The following is a 25133-nucleotide window of genomic DNA, read 5'->3' as shown; positions in this document are numbered from 1 at the left end:
GAGTGAAAAGCATCTATGGTTCTGAGCAAACCTCGTCGTCAGCTCAATGTGGAACACATTGTTCTGCACAGTCACTCTACCATTGTTCGAAATTTGAATTGGTTGGCACGGAGAAGTCTCCAATGCAAAGAAATAGAAGTATTAAACTCTCTATTCTTAGACAAGAGATTTGGATTAAGAGGTCTACAATGCTTCGTCAAGATCTCAATCTTTCCATGACCAAAGATACATTCCACATATCCAAGTGCCTGTAATATAATTGGCTGAGAAATATCAAAATCTTTAATTGAAAATGACAATAAACAATGGAGGATCTCAACGACCGATTAAAAGTTTAAATGATTAGAACCATTGTGATTGGAGAATTCAAAAAAAAAAGAAAAAGAACTACACACATACACACACTTTCAACCATTGCCATACAACACACAAGAAGAACACCACAACCAACTCCAAAATAAACTTTTAAGCTTCACCTCATCAATTTGCTTTGTTTCGGGCAGTCATTCCACAACCTGCACATGAAAAGTTACCAACTTCAACATTATTATAAATACTCTTCAACATGCTTTTATAAACCTATAAAAAAAATTGCTTTTATAAAATATTAAATAAAACTAAAATATGCCTAATATTCTATTGGAAATGTGCAGTGCTAGTTTTAACATTTCTGTACGTGTGCAAAATTCGATCTCCACCCCTAAAATTCAACGGGGCATGTTAGCCCTTTTATGCTTGGCCAACCTTTGAGCATAATTTTAAAAGCTCAACTCGAATGACTAACAAGTCGAGTCAAGGTGATTACTCATTAGTTGACTTGAATGAATCATATAAAATTAAATTAAAGTTAAAAATATTTATTTTTGTTCTCCACAAAATATTTATCTACAACTGAATGATTTAGTTGAGTTTCTGATCTGATCCAGTGTAGTTTCAAGTTAATTCGGACAAATTGACTCAATGATTTGCCAAGTTGTCTCTACACATTAGTTCCTTTTAGTTTTGGGTCAAGTCACTTAAAAAATCTGATTGATTCAGGTCATCTCGGCCAAGTTTCAAGTTGACTAGACGAGTGCAAATCATTTGCAAATGTAAACGATTTGTAGTGTACCAAACAGGGCTTATGAGTAGACCTAGATGCAAATCAGCATGATAGTGTGCAACAAAACATTTGAAAATGGACTAAATACTAGTATGAAAGGTGAAACAAAACAAGTGGTTCATTCCCTCCCTTCTTTTTTGTCACACATAATAATAATAGTTTTTGAACTAAAATGATATTTCTTTCTCAAAAAGTGGATGCAAATTGCTCATAAAAACTTAAAAAAAAAAAAAGAGATGTAATTTTAGTTCTGAATTCACACAATTGTTCCACTTACATAACTATACCATAATGACATATCTAAAGAGGAATGCTAAATAAAAAAGTTTAGGACTTGGGGACTTACTTGTTGAAAGAGTGGTTGTAGGCGCAACTTCACACTTTGGTCTTCCCATGCCATCCTTTCAAACCATTCGATATTATCTCCATTAAGGTTCCTCAGACTGGGCGCACTTTGGGGACCTAAAGGGAGCTTGTTCAACCTCGGACACTTTAAAACACTTAAAACTTCCAAAGAAGGCCAATCAAAAAGTACCGCCTGTTGATAGAAACTTGAGAGCATCGGCAATTTATCTAATTTTATAGTTGTTAATTGAGGGAGAAATTTCTTGTCTTCTTGTCCTTCTACCACCCTTTCATCCTCTAAATTTATTATCTTTTGCATTCCCCTGCACGATCGAATTTCAAGAAACTCTAACTGTTGAAGTCTTTCCACCATGGTTCGTGAAAATAGATATCTTAATTTGTCGCAAGTGCTCACTTTCAATGATTTTAGGCTCTCGAAGCTTGCACGATGGATAACTCCCTTCCATATGGTCGTCAGTTCTGGTAGATGGCCCAAGTACATCTTTCTTAGTCTAGGGACAATAACATGCCCTTCCTCAAGTCCGTCTGATAGAAATACCTCCTTCAACGCAATACATTTGTATAACTCCAATTCTTCCAGATTTTCTAGCCTCACCAACAAATCACAAGGTACAACATTGGTCATTTTGTAGCACTTAAAAACTTTGAGGAATTTTAATTTTCCGAGGGATCCATTTGGAAGTGGTCCATGATAGATTGCCTTCAACTTCTTCATATTCCAGAAGTACAATTCTTCCAAATCACTAAAAGCAGTTTTTAGTGTCTCTGCCATCACATTCATAACATATTCCATTTCAGCACAATCTTCTATGTGAAGAGACTGCAAGTTATTAAATTCTCCTTCATCAAGATCTACAACATTCTTGAGACCTTTGCACTGGTATAAACGAAGCTCATCTGTTCTTCTCAGCAACACCTTAACCCAGCTCGAAAGTGGATCCGTTGTAGGTGCAATAGCCATAGCCTTTGGGTATTTAGAACTCCAGATGGTTCCATTGACATTAAAGATAAACTTTGTCAAATTTTTCCAACACGTGGACATCTCTTTGCACAAGCATCTAACATCATCAACACGTATGTGTAGAATCGTTAAGCACTTCAAAGATGCCAACTCGGCCAATCTAGCCATTCTTCCATCTGCCATTCCTTCAATCTCCCACCTTCTAAAGCTACTCAACATGTACAATTCTTCTAGGCGAGTCAAGCCCGAAAACAAGTTCTGTGGGATGGTTTTAAGATCTCTGGTATATGACAAATCTAACAACTTTAGATTGGTCAATCCCCCTATTTCTTCTGGCAGCCTCTGTAGCGGAGTCTCACTTATAGACAGTAATTCAAGTTTCTTCAAACTTCCAACTATAGACACATCACTTAATAAAGTACCATCTAGACGAAGTGTCCGAAGGTTCACAAGGCACGCCAGTGATGGTGGTAATAATGAAATACTAGTGTAACTTAGATCCAATGTCACAAGGGATGTCATACTTTCAAAAAACCTATCAGGAAATTCCTTCAAAGAAAGATTCGTCGACAATGCTAAAGTCAGGAGTTGCGGGCATTCAGGTTGATTAGGGAGCTCATTGATATTATTTTTCATTAGTGACATTCGCATGCATGCTATTAAATTTTCCCTATCAGGCCACCGAGTCAATTCCAAGCCAGATTTTACGATAAAACCATTGCTTAATTCAGATGCAATTGATAAGGTTGCATCGCGAACGACGTCATGCATCACTATGCGTCCATCCACATCACCTTTTAACAATAGACACGAAGCTAGAAGCACGTCAAACATTGTGTGCAGTCTACCCCTCGCTTCTTCCAAGCTATCGACATTTCGAAGCAGCTCCTCTCCCATCACATACCACATCAACATATCCGATGAAAAATTCCAATCTTCAGGGTAAAAACAACAAAATAGGAAGCATCTTTTGATTTCTTCACTTTCCAAGTAATCGAAGCTCAACTTTATGGAGGAGAAGACTGGCGACTTACCAGGGAAGAAGATTGACCTTTTTAGTTGTCGAGCTGCATCTTCCCACACAGTTTGGTCCTTATCTCGCAATGCCCTACCAAGTGTAACAATTGCTAAGGGCAAGCCTTGACATTCATTAGCAACCTCCCTAGCCAATGTTTGCAAAGCAGAGGAGTTTACGACATCACCCGCCTTCTGTTGAAATAGTTTCCACGAATCTTGTTCCGATAGTACCTTAAGTTCGATCTTCACCTGGGCTTCCATACTATTACAAACATTTAGGCTTCTTGTTGTGAGTACAACTTTGCAAACCTTGTTATAATTTCCGAAATAGATCCCAACATTAGCTAAATCCAGTCTCTCCCATAGATCATCCAAGATAATAAGGATTCCCTTTTCCTTCAATCTCGTGAATAACCGTCTTGCTCTTCCAGATTCGCTCTCCTCTTCAAGTCTTCTCATCCCCAATTTCTCCGCAATTTCACCTTGAATTTTATTCAAGTCGGGGTTTTGAGACACAGTTGCCATCACAAACTCATCAAAGAGCTGATCTCTTTTCGTTCGCCTCATCACTTCTTTCATCAAGGTAGTCTTACCCACCCCTCCCATCCCATACACTGCAACCACATTGATCTCCTCATCCTTCAATGCCTCAATGATTTGATTCATAGCAGATTCTCTGGAAGCAAAATCCTGAAAATCTCCAATTGATTCTATGGTGGGAAGAGGTGCAGGATCTGACACACTATTGGAGATACTGATGCCAAGTCCTTGATTCAAGAGCTCAGTTACGTCGACAATCTTCTTCTTTGCTTCTTTGCCCAGATGATAACGCCCGCAACACCACCCTTTGAAACAGCTATTGATCTCTTGGGCTTCAACATTCAATCCCATCAACTCGTCTCGAACGGTTTCCGCCTTTGCTAGCCATGTTTCAACTACTGGTTTGATCAAGTCTCCTCTCCTACAAGCCGTTTGGACTGATCGATCAACACCGTCTTTCATCGTTGTCAATTCTTCAACTTTGTTCACAAGGTTTTGAAGATTTTTCTTGTAATTAAAAAGATAATCGATCTGACTCCCTAGAAAAGGAATTGTACACTTAACAAATTCAGTAACTGGTGTAGCCAAGAGGCTTAAAACTTCCATTGTTGTTACTTGAGATGCAAACAAATTTTAAGAAACAATTCTAAGGAGATGATGATGATGATGAAGAAGAAGAAAGAAGAGATTCAACACTTGGTTGTATGGTTGAGATGCAAACAAGATTTCTTGTTTGATTTTTTATTTTTTTTCTCTTTTACTTCTTTGCCTGGAAGATGACAAAGAAAGTGAATGAGGGGTCCCATTCCCACCAATGTAAATCCAACAGTAGATAAATTGGTTGATGTTAAAATTAAGGAGACATTATTGAAGCTTGGAGAATTTCTTCTTCAACATAGTTTCAAACAGAGAGTTGAGATCCTTGAGATTCTCAACAAAATGTATCTCAAGAAGAATTTAAACTAATCCCTAGAAATCCAATACTGATCTTTAGGAAATCTGTGTTTTTCCTCTAATCTCAACCATCCGTTTCATGGAGAAAAGTCGTTTTTTTCCAAATTGGTGACCTACCCCTTGATCACTTACTCAATCTTCTCTAGTCAATATGGATTTTTTTTTTTTTTTTCTTTCAAACATAGATGATTTTTACAAATAAATCAAGGGTTTACATCTCAGCTATGGATTTGATGCTCTCTCTCAAACCATTGGTGTCTTTCATTTCAAAATGTTGACAAAGAAAATTCAAGTTTTCTAAATTGTGTTGCTCATTTCATACTTAGGAGAATGCGGATCAATGGGTACCATTTAATCCGAACCTAATTAGATTCGAAATCAAAAACCCCAATTCTGGATCTCTTTATATTAAAACCAATCAGAGTCGGATCTCTTACAATAAAAAAAAAATCAATAAAAACTGAAAATTAGAACCATTTGAGGAAATTCATGACTGTTCCGGTTCTGGTTCCATTAATTTGAGAATCAGAATTAGAATCAATAGAAACCAAAATCAATAAAATTAAGAGTCGTGATTTTCTAACATGAAAATTTTCACTCGATTTGTATTCGGATGATGTGGCAAGGGTACAAAATCATAGATCTGATTTTTTTTTTTATTTTCCAGATACACAAGGAATAGATCAATGGTTTTGTGCCCTTGCCACATCATTCAAGTACAAACCGTGTGAAGATTTTCGAGTAAAAAAATCATTAGCGTAAAATTAAAGGTTTGATATCTTTAGGAAGGGAGCCATTTATACTCCTAATAAAGAAGAATAACATAGGGATCTACCGTTTACAGATCTTTAGAAATATATATTTTAGAAGATTAATTTTCTTTATTCTTCACCATTGGAATATAATGACCCCATATCAGCCGCATTGTATGTGGTGCATCAAACGCGGTTAGAGACTTAGAAAAGTCCTTTATCAGATAAAGAAGTCTTTATAATACTTCCTTGATATAAAATAATTTTAATGTCAAAATGATTAAATAATACATTATTGCATTTTAAATATTAAAAGGAAAGTTCATTTCACAATCATTATCATATAATTGATAATATTTTAGGACCGCATGAACCAAGGACTGTTTACATTATATAATTTATTTAATTATAGGGTCTTGATCAAGGGTCATGAAAAAACATATGTGAAAACAATGTAACATTAATAAATTTTCAAAATATGAGTTAGAAGTTTCGGATTGAGCTGATTTTTTGTGAGGATGATCTCTATGATGGAAAGATCATCAAAAAAAAAAAAAAAAAAAGTCCAATCTGAAACTTCTAACCCATTAAAAGTGATTTAGAATGTGGATCGTCAATTTTTTACTAATTTTTGTCAATAATTTGTAAATAACTTTTGATGGATTTAGAAGTTTCAGATTGAACTGATTTTTTGTGACAATGATCTTCTCATCATAGTGACCATCATCACAAAAAATCAGCTCAATCAAAACCTTTAACCCATAATTTGAAAAACCATTGTTTTTACATATGCCCCTTGAACCGTCACTTAATTATATGGTCTATATATATATGGGAAATGTTCAGCAACAAACATTTTGGCAAAATATTTTTCAAAACATGGGTTAGAGGTTTTGGAATAGGCTGATTTTTGGTGAGGATGATCTCTACGGTGAGGAGATCATCATCACCAAAAATCAGCCCATTCCAAAACTTCTAACCCCATCAAAAATGGTTTATAAAAAATGGACGGTCCACGATTTTTCAACTTGTAAACTGGGGCTAGAAGTTTTGGAATGGGCTGATTTTTGGTGAAGATGATCTCCTCATCGTAGAAATCATCCTCACCAAAAATCAGCCCATTCCAAAACCTCTAACTCATGTTTTGAAAAATGTTTTGCCAAAATGTTTGTCAAAATATTTGTTGCTGAACGGGACCCTATATATATATAGAGAGAGAGAGAGAGAGAGAGAGAGAGAGAGGGAGCGGTACATGGGACATATGTAAAAACAATGGTTTTTCAAAATATGGGTTAGAGATTTTGGATTGAACTGATTTTTTGCGAGGATGGCCATTATAATGGAAAGATCAGCCTTACAAAAAATCAGCTCAATCTGAAACTTCTAAATCCATTAAAAGTGAATTAAAAATTATTAGTAAAAATTGACAAAACAACAACTGTCCACATTCTAAATCACTTTTATAGGGGTTAGAACTTTCAGATTGGACTGATTTGTTTTCCGGATGATCTTCCCATCATAGAGATCATCCTCACAAAAAATCAGCTCAATCCAAAACTTCTAACCCATATTTTGAAAATTTATTAATGTTACATTATTTTTACATATGTTTTTTCATGTCTTTTGATCTGGTTATATATATATATATATATATATATATATATATATAATCAAATTGGATGCGGTCTTATTCATTAATCCATGGGTTATATATATATTTTATCAAATTAAGTCTAGGTTATTAATTGAAAGGATTATTTAGCATTCTCATTAAATCAAAGTTGAATTATCCCGTCCATCTATTTTTTTTTTTTTGGTTCTTTTTATATTTGTTTTACAAGAATCTTAATTTAGATGATATCTTGTAACCAGCAATATCAATAGAAAATCTATATTTTCTTCATATTTTTCTTGTTTCTGGAGTCCCCCAAATATCTAATATCTTTGGGCATCATAGGGTCCGGTTTGGTGGGCTGGGTTTAGATATTAAAAATTAGTTCATTTGAGATTTGGTCCGTCATCTGGCAAGCTCGTGTTGCTTAGATGTAAATCTTAGGGCTGGCAACGGGTCGGATGAAGCCCATATCCGTATCCTTGTCCAACTCTACATGTCAAGTTATCTGTATCCATTTTTTTATAACAAAAATACTCTATGTCAAGTTATCTGCATCCATTTTTTTAACCCATTTTTGTAAAGGATATCCATATCCAACTGTTTATCTATATTGTTTTTTTTTAAAAGAATATTCGTATCCAATTGTACCCAAATGTCAAACGGATATGCGAAACATATATATATATACCTCATTGTGAAGATGATGGAAAACCTTAACTTTTGGGTTATGCATATATTATATCGAATCGGATAGGATGCATTGATAAATTTACCCGAATTCTTAATTGAATCAAAAAAAGAATTGTACCCAGGTGTTGAAATGCCATCTTAATTCTTTTGCCATTTCTGCCAACCTAAACATCCTCCTAAACGTTTGTATTATTGGAAAATATCTCAACACCTTCTCAGGAACTCCTTTTTGAATTCTTCAAGTTCGATTATCTACCTTCCACCTTCCATTGAGAAGAACCAAAGTTTGGACATGTCCATCTTTTCTAAATCATTTCTATAAAGACAAACAGTCATTGACACAAGCATGTATCTTCTCGTACTCAAGATAAAATGATTTGAATAACTTTTTGGCACAGTATGCAAAATTGGGAATTGTGTTATTTGGTGGTCTCATGTTATGTAATATTTTCCAAAAGTCCATTATAAAGCTCTCATCTGACAAACTATTCATAGCCTTATGCTTGTATAAAACAACCACTGCTGACAACCTTGTGTACTTTGTGCAACATCTAACCAATTTCGGATTTCTCTGCATCCGCCTTGGCAATTTCTATAAACTTATTAGATACTCAATTGTAACTCTACAAATAAAAAACTATAAATATTAAATCTACCATGTGAAAAGTATACAATTTGTATATTTTCTTTAAGTGTTCATTTTGATACCTGTTAAGACGTACCCAAACTTTATTGGTCATGAGGTTAACTTCAAACCTAACAGGCCCAAGGAAAATATTCTTGGTGAAAATCGAGCACAAATACTAGAGAAATGGTAGTTTTGCTTTGTTAGCTTCTTCATTGAGTTCGTAATCACAACATTAGTGGAATCACTTCCTCATTGTCATTGATGATACAATCAATGTTTGATTTCTACTTTATTTGTTGGCAAATATGTTCAAGGATTTCATGTCATTGAATACCATCATCACCAAAAAGGAGTTACACGACATCTCGTAAACAAACAGATTAAACATAAGTTCTCAAGGCGTTAGTTGGACATTTTGGTAGTCATAGAAATGATGGTTGAGTTCAAAATGATGTAAATGATGCCCGTAAATTGCTAGTTTAGCACCAAAGATCTGCCCTTATCCAAAATGATGTAGTTGACCATTTTTGGTAGTATAGAAATGATGCAACTTAAATCACCTATAGATCCATTCCCGATTAATTTATTTAGACAATGAGATGACATGATGAGAGGGACAGACCAAAGGATTTGATATCCCCACTATCTATTCTTTATATTGAGCATGTATAACAAATTACAAAAATCCATTAATAAAGGAATAAAAGCATAATAGAAAGACCATATAAATAAAGATGACTGAATTAAGACTCTAAGAAATGGCATAATAAACAAAAAGATGTGTGTGTTAGGCTGCCCCAACCATATGTATATTTCTGATTTCATAATAAACAACAAAAATGTATGTCCTAAATGTCCCGACCATATTTCTGTTTTGCTGTTTAGATACACTAATGATATATATTAGTTGGGTGATACGAATAGTTAGTGGAAAGATAACTACACAAAATGAGATCAAGGGCGATTGCTGACTATGATAACAATAATGTGTTAAATTCATGAATGGAATCATAGACAAATGAATTGATAAAACCATGACATAAGAAATAAGAAAGATGACAAAGCATCTAGCTTAACCATAAATGGTATTTATAAAAAGAGAAATGCCACAAATCTCATTAATGTTATATCCTCCTTTTCTTCTTATATAGGAATGAAGAGTCCATAGACAACTCTCAACTTATAATCACTAATAATCTTCCCACCTAGTCTTAAAACTAAACACCATGAAGTTGAAGCGAAAGCATTGTTATGATTTTAAAAAATATGCATTTTCAAAAAGAAGAAAAGTATAAGTCTCAAATATTCAAATTAAAGGTGTCATGCCTGCAGCTACAACCTCTTCAGCGATTCAAAAGATGAAATTGTGTAATGAGATACTTTCATGTGCAAACTAGTAAAGACTAAATCCGTCACCCATTGACCCATTGTCTAAGGCCATTTGGAATTCGTTTATGATGCATAAATTCCTAATTAAGGTATGTTGTTGGTAACGACAAAAGTCTTTGAAAAAAGTTTCTTTTTAACTCTTCAAAAGCTTTGCTCAAATGAAAGATCATTTTCCGATTTGATGAAGGCCCATCCACTATTTAGCCGGCTCATGTCAATTATGTGAATGGAACAAGCAAATGCTGTGTTTTGGTACCCTTTCTTCCACAAAAAGTAGGATTCGTGAACTCGACATTATATTAAAATAACTTGTAACAAATTAATTATATTTTTTGCTTAATAAGAATCATAATGGATTATGTGCTTATGACATGCATCATATATTTGTTGAGGAGATAGTATTCATTTTTAATTCTATATTTTCTACAAATAAAATGTTAATTGGAAACAGTAGAACTCATAATATATGATAAATACTAGTCAATCTCTCGTACGGGGAAAAAGTCCATTATTGTGGCATTAGTAGTAGTCCGTTGGATTTTGAATGTGACATGTGTCCAACATGGGTACTTTTCCCTTTTAGAAGAGTCCATGAAACAAAACTTACATTTTTTTTTCCTTCACTCAGCTAGGCCTAATTGTTGGACTTATGTACATTGCTTATGTTGGACCCAAATTCACAATCACAATAACTTAGAAATAGAATGACAAAAACCTTTGATGGGATCTAAGAAAAACTCATTTTCATGACATAAGAGGTACTTACATGATAAATCCCTGTCGACAATAAATTTCTACGAATCTACCTCGAGATTCGTGAAATATGATCGCAAATGATTTTATTGATTTTTGATGAAAAGTAGATACAGATCTCAGTGTTTCCTCTGATTAACAGTCAAATACAAAATAGTGACGATGTATGTAGCTTTTTTTCTCTCCGGACTTCGCGCTTTATCGGCTGAGAATGATGCTTTGACGTTGGCTTTGCTTTGTGCTTGATCTTCTATAGAGGCTTCTATAGATCTTCTTCTCTCCGGACTTCTCGCTTTATCGATTGAAAATGTTTTCTTAGCTTCCGGAAAATGGCTTTATGCTTGATCTTCTCTTTAGTCGGAGTTCGGATCTCTGAAGAATCTTACTTTATCTCTGGAGGAGGGCTTGAGAGCTTCTTCTTCTCTAGATGGAGAATTTCTATCTTCTGAGATAAAGTGATCCAGCTCCCCTCTCAATGAGAGAGGCTCTTGTACTTATAGACTTAAAGATAATTTACCTTTCCAATTATACCCCAACTTAAAGAGGTTTAATTGATTTGTTTAAAATGTTAATTTGTCCAAATCCAATTTTAAGGATTTTATGGATTATTATTAGGCCAAACTTATTTATTTAGATATAAGGCCCAATACTTAATGTGTGGATCACTTGATTTTTATATAGATCATGGGCTTGATCTGCGAAAACCCAAAACCCAGGCTTGTAGGAGGCACGCTCCCATTTAATGGACTTAATTTGGATGTGAGGCCCATTTATAACTTTAGGGAGTTCATTTTTATTTGTAAAATTTGTAAAAGCCTCCTCAAAATTTTGGTGCCTACAATCCCTTGCCACACACATCAAAAGGTCGAGTAATAAAAAATAAAAATAAAAACTAAATAAGAGTGAGGTTGCAAGTACCATCCTCATAACACTAGGGGCACACAAGTCAAATATCACGCCCAAGGAATATTAGATAAACTTTTGATAGCTTTCAAGGAAATATGCTTCCAAACTATGATGGGAAGACTGGAGCCAATAAGATTCAGGAAATTCCCTTCCATAATCCTTGCATTAAACACTCCTTAAAAATTAATCCAAATCTATAGATTTCCTAGATGCAGCTTTTCTAAAATGCTATGAGCTTCTAGGTTACTACTTTGGTGAGTTTGGATTCTAAATAGGGTTCCTAATTAATAGAAAGGATCGTTTTTAGGATGATTCCTAAGGTTCTATTTGATTGCATGGAAATCTATAGACTTAGAAATTCATAGAAAAATGGTAATGGAAAATGGATAGAGTGAAAAAGTCAAATTCTTCAATAATTTTAAAAACCTATTAAGGATTTATATGCTACTTCCACCTTTAGACAAACAGTTAGATGGTTCATAGGCCATGCGAAAATAGTTCTGACCTTCCAATCAAACATTCAAGGAACTTCACACCCATTAAAAGTCGAAATCTTTGAAACTAGAATCAAATAGGTTTTTTTTTTTTTTTTTGTTAATTGATAAAATTAAAATCAAACCTGATTCAGAGAAAAAACCAAATTGCAGATTGCCAGATGGTCCTTTGTTGTAGCAAATTGTGGCCAATATGGAGGCAACTCCAACTACGGTGAAAATTAGGATTGTTAACAAGAAGCTCATCTCAATTCGAAATGATTTATCACGTTGAATCATAATAGATTACAAAAGCGTATTGGAGTTAGGCAAATAGATATGAAATCAGATTATATAGAATTCTAATCATTGAAATCTGATTCTATAGAACTCTAACCATTGAACTCAGATTGAAAACTCTAACCATTGAACTCAGATTGAAGAAGAGTCAACTTCTTCTCTCTGTTATTTGAGTCAGGGTTCCAGGTCCAAATCTTAATAAATATGATTTAGGTCGATTCCGTGGAATCGAGATCATAGATTTAGGTCCAAATCTGTTCTAGGGTTTCGTTCAACTCTTTGATCTAAAAGACACCCTAGAATAAGGAACCACAATTTCATTTCTTGAATGAGAAAAAAAGAAGATAACAGAGATAGAGAAAGTACCTTCGTCCAGATGGAACAAAGATAGAGAAGAGGGATGATGATCTTAGTCTCCATCGATGCCCAAAACAGTAAAAGAGAGCAAACCGAGGGCTTTTAGCTGTGTTTGGATTGAGGGAAGGGAAGGGAAGAGAAACTCATTAAGGGAAGGGAAGGGAAGGGAAGAGAAGACTAGTTTCTCTTCACCCTGTTTGGATTAAAAGAGAAGAGAAGAGAAAAAAATCAAATTTCTCCTGTTTGGTTAGGATTCATAAGAGAAGAGAAGAGAAATTATTATTGTCAAATGACTATTATACCCTTCATAATCTAAAACAAAATTCTACTTATACAATGATACAAAATATAAACGACCAAACGTTTAAGATCAATTTGAAAGGTACCTTTCATTTGAATGCTTATAAATGAGAGTTTCTATTGCCACACCCACTTTTACTAAGAACATCCTAAGCAAAAGTTGGTGTGACAATAAAATCTTTCTAATATGAGGATTTTGTTAATAAGTGTCCTAAGGAAACATGTAGAAATCCCTTTATTAGAGATGGATTTCTAGTTACACTTTCGAATGACTCATGAGGGAACATATGATCTTGGTCATTTAACTCTTCTACAACGATATATCTTGTTATAATGTTTTTGAAATATCCAAACTACATTTTTCTACCCTTCCTCACATACCTACGTTTTTAAATAATGATTGCAATAATTTCCTACAGTACTCTATTGTAACTTAGAAATGGAGAATGATATACTCTTAATTTTCACAACTATAATATATATATATACACTATTGAAGTCGAAAGACAATAAAAAAAAACAAATAAATCTGAATCATTTTTACAGTGTCAAGTTCAACATTTTTATTATAAAATACAACAATTTTTCAAAATTGTCAACTTCATTACTACAACAACGGATATATTTATCATTATGGCTTATATTGTTGAACGACACTTTTAAGGGATTTTGTAGTGGATATTTACTGTTATATCTCTTTTTTCATTTTCTTTAACAAAATTTCAGGTTCTTGGAATTCTTAAGAGGGTTGCCTATTTCCTAAAGCTAACCAACTAACCATAGTATGGTTGTTATCTGCACAAAAATAACATTTGATATGTTAAATATGAAATTAAAACAATATACAAAGAAATCTAAAACTTTCCTTTATTGACATAATATTATTCACTAATGACATATGGATGATGACATTGGCTTGCTCCCAAAATATAGAATTAAAATCCTACCAAAAAAATTAATTTTCTGATAGTTACACATTCGCTTATTTTAAGTAACAAATACAAAGGATAACGTGAATTGCGAGGAATGAAATTATCTTCATCATAGGATGCTGTCATCTGGGATCACTGCAATTTTTTGAACAATAATTATTCCCCCACTAATAATGTACCCATAATCTTCCTTGTTTCCTTCTTGGACATTGTCTTTATTAATAATCTACAAAAATAAAGAAACCCCATATCAGCTACACAAGATATTAGTTAGACACACAAGAGAAGCTAAGAGTAAACATTATTATCAAAAATAAAAAATAAAATGAAAAGTCAGGAAGCCAAATTAAGAAAATATGTTGATCTAAAAATGCAAATACAGACAATGAGATTTACAAAAAGAATGATACCATTTGGGTATTTGTTTTTAGGGAGAATAACATTATAACATATTTACAGAAAAACAGGAAAACATAAACGGGTATTTGTTATTGAATAATGATGAATGCACGCAGTAAATCATACGCGACTGATGTAGCAAGGGCATATAACCGCAGATTTTTTTCCTTGTGTATCCCGAAGAAAAATATATATGGTCCTGCATTCATCACAACTCTTTGTTATTATTTAGATATTCACTGAAACAAATATTTTGGATCAAGTAGATCACTTCATTTAATATAGAATAAAATGAAGTTGCTGAATTTGACATAACAGTGAAAATGGACAGAATTATACGAAGAAATTCAAAGATTATTTTGTATCGTTCGGTACCCTAACCTTTTTGCTAATCCTTGCATTCTTATCTACTATGGCTTTCCTTATGCGAGACCCTTCTCCAATACCAATGGGGACAAGGATGACATTCCCCTCCATCCCATTGCTTATTTGTATATCATTTGTCTGTTGAAGAAACACAAACATGAGAACAAAGATAGGACAACATATGCAAAAGGAAAAAAATTAAAAAATAAAAATAAAATAGTAGGCTTAATTGGTAAATATCAGCACCCATGACCACTGAATCCTCAATCACAGCTTTATCACCAATCCAAGTAAGTCCTCATACCAATTACCGAGTCCTTGATCTTGCACCTCTACTCTTGATCAAGTTCCAAAGATAATCCAAACAATCATCGAAATCTAGGGTCCTATGTTGAAGGAAATGACCTTTCTTTCCTAAGCTCAATCTGAGAGTAATAATTAATGAAAGGTTCAGACCTTACCATACAATGGTTTGAGTACTAAAATCTTTCAGGTCAGAACTTGAAGAAATCAAAACAGATGATCACGTAGTACAACCATCCAATTTGTAAATATGTATCTAGAGGTTTGCTTTTAATTGTTAGGTTGATTTATATAGGCATTAGAAGAGAATGAAATGTTGGTTACCTCCTGGTTCCAATTAGTTTTCCAAATGACTATCAAGAGAATCAAGGTCTGTAGAGCAGTTCCACAAAGCATGCCAGCCCAGTTTCCCTACAACCATAGCACTACACATTAGTATATAACTTGATATGCTCCAAAAACTTTCAATTGCTATATTATCCGAAAGCAAATGTGGCAATGAAAGAGAGATTTACCTCAACTCCCCAGTTCAATTTGTAGCCCAGAAAGAACCCAAAAAAGGGAGCCCAAAAACATAGTAACAAGCTAAGTTAATATAAGCCACCAACGCTTGCCACCCACCCCCAACTGCAACACCTGTATAAGAATATATAGATCAAATAGTATTTTAAAGCTTATTATTATCAAACTGAGTTAGAGATATCTCAAGAAACAATAAAACAATAGAAATAGTGGAAGGGTAGTCATCAAAGCAACAACATATTCATAGCTCTTATTGCTTTACATGCACAAGAAAAAGTGATAACAGTCATAAACAACCCTTAAACTTTGTATTTTACATCACTAAAATCGGGGAGTTGGAAAGGTTGTTTCTTGATACCACGCTTTCCCTACAAAGTAAATAAAACCGATGATACGCAAAATCTCCAAAATGTGTTTCTTTATTCAATTCTAACTAAGCTAATTATAAGAATAAGAATTTTAATGCACCATAATCCTCCAAAATATCTGCAATAGAAATTATGAATTCAGTCCAAGTATTATGCACAATGGAAAATCAACATTGCTTAGAAACTTAGGTTCAACCAAGTAGAAACTACTATATTTTCTGATGTAGAAACAAAGTAAAAGTTTCACAACTTGCCATTCAACACGTTGATCAACCACATGGCTGTTTGGAGCCTCCTCACGAAGATATGCGTTTGCCAACAACCTGCATGGGCATTGATGATAAGAAACGGACTTTAACATACCAAAGTGGTATTCTGATAAATAATTTGCAACGTCTAATTTCACACATCAGGTTTGTGATTCGGTGTAGTAGTGGGAGTAACTATAAATATGAACTTTTTGGGTGGATAAAATGTCTAAGATCCAGATCATTATGGGTAAGCCCATTAAGAACCTAGATACCTGAGAGGACAAGCCTCCTCATAAAATATCTAGAGATAAGAATTAACCAAAAAGCACAATTATCATCTTTACCTATAAAAAAAACAGCACAATGAGATTATGAGGGCGGTCTGGTATCCAAACTTCTGATACGATTCCAAGAATCCAAGCTATGAAGTATAGACAGAGATACTACGTAGTAACTGCATCTAGAATGAGCTAAAATGGGTTGGACACAATTGTTAGTGTCAAAGCTGGTGTCCAACATTCATCCAATGGACCCACATTCTGCTTCTTATTAGAAAGATGTATCCATGTAGAACAGAATCAAAAGAACAGAAATGAACTTAAATAAATTGATTCAATTGAAGACCAATATCTTTGAAGTGCACACAATTAAATAGTCAATACTTACTCTTGACAATATTGAATTTGCAATCTTGATCCTAAATCAAAGGATTGGTTGGAGAGAACTATCTCTTTTACTCTTTAAGAGGTGTTGGAGGATTATGGTTAATTTAATGGAAGTTGCAAAGGAATTCCTTTGTAGTAATGCATCCTCCTTTTTATGATGAACTTGAAAGAATTCAGTATGCCGATGCTTCAAAACGTACATACCATACACTAACATTATATTTGTTAATTAAAGCTGATTGGGGTCCTGCCTAGCCTAAAGCTTACCATCCCAAAAAATGATGTAACCAGTTTGAGTCTAGTGATGCATCCCTAGAATTTTGTTAGAGAACTTATTAGGTTGAAGATACCATAGACTACAACATACATTTAGTTAGTTAAAGCTAGTTGGGTAACGCCTAAACACCAAACTACCATAAAAACAATAAGAAGTAATAGAGCTCTTAAAGCTCAGCGACTGAGTAGTCGAGGACGTGTTCCCATAGAAACGACTCTTTCACTCTCATAATGTTACTACAATTGTAATGATGGAAACTGAAATTATCAACTATGCACCAGAAAAGACGAACAAAATCTAGATAAACCCTCTACCACTGCACTCGGCAATCACCACTTAGAAACAAATGCGATCAAACAAGTAAGGATATAGCAAGTGCATGCAAGTAGAAATATAATAAGTGCACTATCCGTCTTCTTCAAGTATAAATATGAATTCAGTCCCCTTCAGAAAACACCAAGAAGTCATAGTTCAATCATTGTTATAGCCGATCCCCTGCAAGAACCATGTCTATATATAAGAGGAGTGAAAGCTGATCACTAATCCTGACCAAATTAATATCGATCAATTCAATCCACAAAAAATAGCACCAGAAATGTTCAATTTAGAAGAGATGATTCAGATTAAATTCAAATAACGAATCCATCAGGTAAAATCAAATTCAAATACAGATGAATTACATAAAATTAACTAATTAATAAACAAATCTAAAAAAATGACTAAATTTCAAAATTTTCAAGAGTAAATGCAGCAAAACCAGACCATCAAAATGGGGAGAGAGAAAAAAATCATATTATTTTGCTAATAATACTATTTATTTTTTGAAAAAAAATCAGAAGAATGACAGAGAAAGAGAGAGAGATAGAGAATACCTCAGGTTGTCTCCTAGTCGAAGTCGTCTCCCACTTGAGGTCGCCGCCTTCGTTCCCTCTCTCTACGGTTTCTTCTTCGTCTCCTTCGTAAACATCTCTAGGGTTTATGTGAATTTTATTACTTGGGGTGTAACTAGTAATAGTTGGTCTACCAATATCATGTTTCTTTGGAAATTTTGAATATGACGAGGACAAATTTGGAATGAAAATTTTCGTCTTCTCTCTTCCCTCCTCGTCTCTCCATTTTTGGGGGGAACAAAATTCTACATTTTTTCCATTCTCTTCCCTCCATTTTTCTTCTCTTCCCTCCTCACTTAACAATCCAAACAGGGGAAAAGGAGAGAAAACATCATATTTTCTCTTCCCTTCCCTCCCCTTCCCTTAATCCAAACACAGTGTTATTGTTCAGAGGAGAGAGAGAGAGAGAGAGAGAGTCTTTTGGTTTGCAGCTGAAGAGTCTGATAGAGATCCTCGAAAAATCGCGCACGAAAGTTTTTGGCTCCCTCGTACATTTTCCCTCGTTTTTTCTAGTCTAAGGTATTATGACGTTTACGGCTTAAACATTATTCCATTTATGGAGTTCGAATCATGATTTTTAAAGTCGGTATCATGTCTCGTCTCGTTCAACTTTGATATCTAGTCGTTTAGGATGAATTTTTTGATAAATTTGAGACGTCTCGTGAGACAAATAAAAAAATTGAACGTGACTCATAAATCTTAGTCAAAAATGACTTTGTGAGTTAGTCTCATTCAACTCCGATACTGAGTTAACTCGGACTATATGTCTCGATCTCGTACAAGTTTAAAAACCATGGTCAAATAAATGCTTGTCATTAATTTAGGAACATTAATGTCGGTTTTTTGCAATGAACGCTCTAATATTTACAATTGTAGATACTGTACTATTTTTAAACCAAAACATTATTAATTCTAAATATTTAATAATCCCTTGTGAGCATCATGCATAACATGTTATTGAAAATCATTTTTGCAGTAATGTAATTTACTCTAATACCTTTTAACCTTTCTCACAATTCAAGAAGATTTTCGTGCAATTCTTTATAAATTGACCACATTCAAGGGACCATAACCGTTTTGCCCATCTTGGAACTCTCTACAATCCTTAGGCTTTTTATACTTCTATCCTTAGTTTGTTAAAATCCTAGTAAGAGTAATGACATAAAAATCCAAAATCACAATTCCAAATTATATGCCATTGTGACTAGTTCTCTAGATATTAACCCAAATTCAAAGGACTTTGATACCTTTGCCCTCCCATGCATGGAAATCTTTAGAACCTTTTGGACAATTACACTCCTACTTATTGATAATCATGATTGGTAAGATTTGTAGGGGTGTAAAAGATCATCGAAGACTATTCTTTTGAGGGTATTATAGGTCTTTCTTTATGGTTTTGTTGGAAATATTTGAAACTCAAGGAAAGTGGAAAAGAATCTCCCAAGGGTTTCCCTAGAGCCTATAAGTAGGAGACCCATCCAAGGTAAATGGAAAGTAGGTCTAGCATACCCAAACTCTATCTAATTTCATTCCAAAAACTTTTCTAACCCAAACTTTTGTCCTAGGTGCTACTCACCCTTTTTAGAAGCTCTTGAGCACGAAGAACAAAGAAGAAAAAAAGAAAAGAAAGAAGAGATGAAGATTAAGGTGGGGAAAAGTATAATTTTTTGTTTTGTTATATTTTTATCTCATGTCTATCTTCCTCATTATTAATTTTTAGTTCATTTAAATTTCTAGCAATGTAATCTCTAATTTCTTTTCTCTGTGGTTTGGGGTGGTAGAGAGTAATCCCTCTATGCGAGGTAATCTCTCCTTATAAGTTCATAATAAATTTCTAGTGAGCATTTTAATTTCAAGTGTTGTTGTTTCAATTCCATTTAAATTCTAAATACTCTTATGTTTCTTAGTTAGTTTTTTTTTCATTGTTAGGGAGGAAGAGAGTAATCCTTCTTTATGAGGTGATCTTCCCTTTTATAAATCCTTGTAATAAGTTTGTTTGGGAGTAATTCATGCATGCATAATGAGCACACAACACCCTTCTTTATATTTCAAAACGGCTAAGAGTTAATGGAGGAGGTCTTTATAGATCTACATCTAACATTTAAACCAATAAAAACAGTCCCATATGGGTACATCTCCATGCATAAGGTTTTAGTCCTACCAAGGATGTCTTGAAGTTATGGAAATGTTCCTAGGACTAAATCAAGAAAAACATACTTTCTTAAGAGTACATTAGTTTGTCGGGATAGCTTACAGGCAAAAAAAGTGAAATCCATGGTGATTCACACCAAATCCTGAAGCTTAAAAAAAAATCTAGCAAGCATATACTTTTGTATATGGCTTGCTCACCAACCCATTTTTGAGTATTTGTAGGCCAAATTATAGTCGATTTGACCCTTGATCTTCTCCTATTCCTCTAACTTCTAAAAGAACTTCAAAAAACCTCTTTACACTTCAATTTTGGCCTTTTCTTGGTAACCACCAACATAGTGGGTGAGTCAATATGCATATCTTCCTTATTTCACAATTGAACATCCTTACCTATGACCTCTAATGGTTTATCAAAAATCCCAAAATGCTTTTCAAAACATATTTCAATAGTATCCATTCACATCCTAAATCTTGAATGATGGCGACTCCTAAATCCAAGTAGATTGGTGTTTAAGCTCCTTAACCCTCTATCCAACACATCTACATCCATCTCGATTGTAGTCTAATCAAATTTCTCGATATTGGATCAGAGGCTCAAAACTAATGTCCAATGGCCATTGCATGCTCAAACTTAGATGATTTTGACAAATAACGGAAGGGTTCACATCTCAATTGTTGATTTGATGCTCTCTAAAACCATTTTTGAGATAAGTATTTCTCATATTCAAATGTTGACAAAGAAAATTATAGTTTTCTATGGTATATGGCTCAGATAAGACTCAATTCTAGGGGTGTCAATTTACACCCATTTAATGGATGATCGAAATAGAAAATCCCAGCTCTTGATATCTTTTTATTGAAATCGATTAGAGTCAGGTCTCTTGGAACCAAACCAATTGGGAAACAAAATCGAAAAAATCTAATACAAACCCCAAATTGGAAACATTTAAATAGAAAATTTGTGACTATCCTAGTTCTAGTCCCATTAGTTTGAGAATGGGAATAATAAAATTTAGGGAAAATTACTTAAAGGACCCAGATAGAGGGATTTTTTTCTAAATAGACCCTAAATTTTGGACTGTCTCTTAATAGTCCATTTAGTAAACTTTTCTTTCCTCAATAATTCCTGGACCTCATCTCACCTATATAAGTTATTTGAAATACCCAAACTACCCTTTTATCATCTTTTTCACATAATTAGCTTTTCCAACTGCGTTTGTGATCATTTCCAACAATCATTGATAATTGCTGATGATCTTTGATCTTGAATGACGAATAAAGAATGATATTCTTTTAATTTTGAACATCTAGACGTATTTTTTATTTATTTTGATGATTTATAAATAATAATAAAAAGAACGAAGTTTCGATTTGAATTTTTTTTAAAGATTAAGCTGTAATTTTTTATTTGCAATTACGATTTATGCATTTTGGGTTTTTCAAGGAGATTTACCTAGTATCAACCAAAAAAATGAAAAATCCGATTCATATTTATAGCGTCGAATTTACAATTTTTATTGTCTCTTTCATCCTTCAATTATTGTCGAGTTCGATGGTTTTTTTTCTTATGAAAATATTTTTGAACTCGACAATAATTAAATAAAAAATGGTGAACTCGACACTAAGTGGTGAGTTTGACACTAAGTTAAAAAGAGGCACTTTTTATTTAACTACTGTCGAGTTCAACTACTGTCGAGTTCAACAATATTTTCATAAGAAAAAAACTATCAAACTCGACAATAATTAATGGTGACCTCAACGTTGTAATATGAACAATATTTCTAATTTTCTTTTTTTTCATTTTTCAAACTTTGATGCTTAGTAAATCTCCTCGAAATACCCAAAATGCATAAATTATAGTTGTAAATCAAAAGGTACATTGTAATCATTAAAAATTTTTGATTCTCAACTTCGTTCTTCATTTTTTTTTATAAATCATAAAAATACATCCAAAAAATACGTCTAGATGTTCAAAATTAAGAGAATATCATTTTTCATTCGTCATTCATGATCAAAGATCGTCGAAAATGATCGTAATCACTGTTGGAAAATCTAACTATGTGAAGAAGATAATAAAATGCTAGTTTGTTTTTTTTTTTTTTTTTAAATACCATATAGTCGTCCATGGATTGTACTAAAAAGAAAAGTTTACTAAATGTACTATTAAGAGACCGCCCAAAACTTAGGGGCTATTTATAAAAAAAGTCTCTCCACCAAGGTCCTTTAAGTAATTTTCCCTAAAGTTTAAGGTTGTAATTCCTTGAGCAACAGACCCGCTTTTGTATAGAACTCTAGAGATATATCTATCAAAAGAATATATTTTTTTTTCAGCTATGGTGGGTATCCCCACCCTTCAGGTGAAACTAATCCCACGATCATGCGCACCGCCCCCTCGAAAAGTCCCATGTGCAGCTGGTTGAGTCGAGGGTCAATCAAAACTTGGAGAGTGGCCTCAAGGAATTCATAGCTTTGTGGGGTTTTGAACACTTGACCTACCCTTCCTAAGGAGCTTATGAAGGCTCGGCTTGCCACTAGGCCAACCACTTAGGATTGTATTTATCAAAAGATCCATTTTCTATATATAGAGTCCATTGAACGAAGGAATATAATACCATACCAACCTTCTCGGATGTGGTGCATCAAATGCTATCAGAGACTAGAAAACTCTGTTTCATAAAGAAGTCATTGCCCCCCTCACTTTTGGGAGCTGATCTTCTATAGCGATTTTCTCCTATAGCTCTACATAGCCCATATCGAGGATTGAGGGTGTGCCATGTCATTGAGATAATTATATCTAAGCGTTAAAAATTTAGGAGTTCAATGATCATCCATTTCTGGTACTTGATTTGAGTTTTTTTTTAATAATTTTATTTTAAATAAATCCAAGGGGACTGGTTGTTAGATTTCTTCAATGTGATTTTCTCTGTACTATAGAACAAGAGCTACAGGAGAGACTGGCTGCAGAGGATCTACTCCCCTTTCTTGTTTTTACTGTATATTATATATTAAAAAAGAAAGATAAAGAAAGTAGAGTCTCTCTAAGAGCAGCTCCAACCAATGTTTTAAAAACCGAAACAGTATTGACCGTATGATTGATTGGATCGATTCAAAGTGGCCTAAGCTGTAATAAGTCAAATTGGTCATACCAAAAAATGAAATATTAAGTATTTTTTATGTCTTTCCAAGATCAGGTAACCTTCAATTTCAAAAACATGATCCAATGTCATAGGATATCGACTACAAGATTTTAAGAACTTAAAATAAATAAAAAATTTAAAAATACAAAATTTCACTGTTGGATTTGGATGTGAATTTGATTGCCCATTTTCAAAGCATGGATCAACCCTAAAATAATCTTTTATTATTTAAATATGATCTAAGCATGAGTTTTTAATGGATTGTAGTGTTATTTTTCCAATGGGTTATAGTGTTAAAACAGTTGAACGGTAGAACCAAATGGGTCAATTAGTTTTTATAAAATTTCAAATGGGTCAATTAGTTTTTATAAAATTGTGCTTTTTTCGGTTGATTCAACCCGAAGCTAACGGGTCTAGTCCAACTTGGTTGGACCGGCCGGTCTAGTCTGATTTTTAAAGCATTAACACCAACCCATGACCTAGGTTCAAATCCCATGGAACCAATCTTAAGCTCCATTAGTCACTAATCCCTAGCTTGCTTAGAAAAAAGAAATGTACAAGGGAGATAGTGTAGCTTTAATTTGTTTCAGCAATAGAAGTTGCAGCCTAAACCAAGGGCATAATAAACCAAATATTTCAGCTTTTTAACTACAAGAGAATCTGAGATTATTGCAATAATTGATAAGAAAATTCTTCAAATGATTGGATAGTCCTCTAAAACTGGTCACCTAATATATTCATATTAAAGAAAAAAAAAAAAAAGAAGCAATTAATCGTCTGTGAAATTAGAAAAAAACATTATTCTTAAGGAAAATGCTGGAATGACACAAACGGAGACACAAAGGTGACAAAAATGATGTGGTGGCATGCATATAACCGTAGGTGCTTTTTGCTCGTATCTCGTGGAAAAGCAACTATGGTTACGTGTGTGCCACCACAACTTTTTGTCACCCTTGTGTCTCCCTCTGTATCACCCCAGCCCGACTCTATTCTTAATAATTTAGCAAGAAAAAGTCAATGATCACGTCTCCATTTGACATTCAAAAACATGGTTGGATCGATCCCAAGGATATAAATCACAAAATTTTAAAATTTTCAAAGAGAAAGTAGGAAAACACTAACCTCAACCCACGGTAGAGGCTGTCCATCAAACACACGGTGAGATGTTAGGAATTCTCAAGAAAATGCATCCCTAGGATAGAAATTGTATTGACTACTAGAAAGACGTTGCTGATCTCTAGGAAATCTGTGTTAATCCACTTATTGGGTTGATGCTAGAAAAGTTCAAAAATAAAATTTAAGAAAGATACATCATTATTTGAATTCGTTTAAGTTTCACAAGGAAGAGGTGCTGGATCTGCAACACTACTAGGGCTATTGAAGCTTCGTCCTTCATTCAAGAGGTCGTTTACTGTGCTAATCTCAGATTTTTTGCCCTCATAGTCACCACAACTAGGAAAACACAGTCCACAAAGCCTCATTGAATCATTCCTTGCTCGAAGAGTGTCATCCACCTTTCCCAGCCACGCTTGAACTACTGGTTTGATCAAATCTCCTCTTTCCCCAGCTGTTTTGACCAAACTGTCGATTCCATCTCTCATTCTTTTCAATTCTTCAACTTTCTTTCGCTTATTTCTCTGGTAAAGACAACACCATAACAGACATAGGCAAACAAAAAGATCACGACACATTGTTTGTTCTAAAGATGCAAACAAGTACTAAAAGGGAGATATATAGCTAATTAGCAGATCAGTGGCACCACAGCTGAA

The 25133-nt window shown here is 33.9% G+C and overlaps 1 protein-coding gene and 1 pseudogene across 3 annotated transcripts; both read right to left on the bottom strand.

Annotated features, from left to right (window-relative positions):
* Positions 1 to 299: 299 nt before the first annotated feature.
* LOC147386840 (putative disease resistance protein At4g27220) lies at positions 300 to 4748 on the bottom strand. 2 transcript variants are annotated; one of them, XM_086423575.1, is made up of 3 exons: positions 3464 to 4748; positions 1449 to 3364; positions 300 to 515 (listed from the first exon to the last, which is right to left on the bottom strand). In XM_086423575.1, the coding sequence occupies exons 1-3, from the start codon at positions 4590 to 4592 to the stop codon at positions 504 to 506; spliced, it is 3057 nt and encodes a 1018-aa protein (XP_086279701.1). In that variant the 5' UTR covers positions 4593 to 4748; the 3' UTR covers positions 300 to 503. The 2 variants fall into 2 exon arrangements, with proteins under 2 accessions (XP_086279701.1, XP_086279700.1); XM_086423574.1 differs by having other exon boundaries at positions 1449 to 4746.
* Positions 4749 to 14268: 9520 nt separating this feature from the next.
* LOC147386839 (uncharacterized) lies at positions 14269 to 25055 on the bottom strand (annotated as a pseudogene). The gene is made up of 5 exons (XR_015172336.1): positions 24704 to 25055; positions 15619 to 15739; positions 15428 to 15514; positions 14816 to 14938; positions 14269 to 14633 (listed from the first exon to the last, which is right to left on the bottom strand). The product of XR_015172336.1 is annotated as an uncharacterized LOC147386839 (transcript).
* Positions 25056 to 25133: the final 78 nt, after the last annotated feature.

The sequence above is a fragment of the Akebia trifoliata genome, chromosome 14 (assembly GCF_017979445.1).
Source record: "Akebia trifoliata isolate Shusen 1 chromosome 14, ASM1797944v1, whole genome shotgun sequence".
NCBI classification, from domain to species: domain Eukaryota; kingdom Viridiplantae; phylum Streptophyta; class Magnoliopsida; order Ranunculales; family Lardizabalaceae; genus Akebia; species Akebia trifoliata.
Note: the sequence above shows the minus strand (reverse complement) of the source record. Positions and strands in the feature narration are given on the sequence as shown.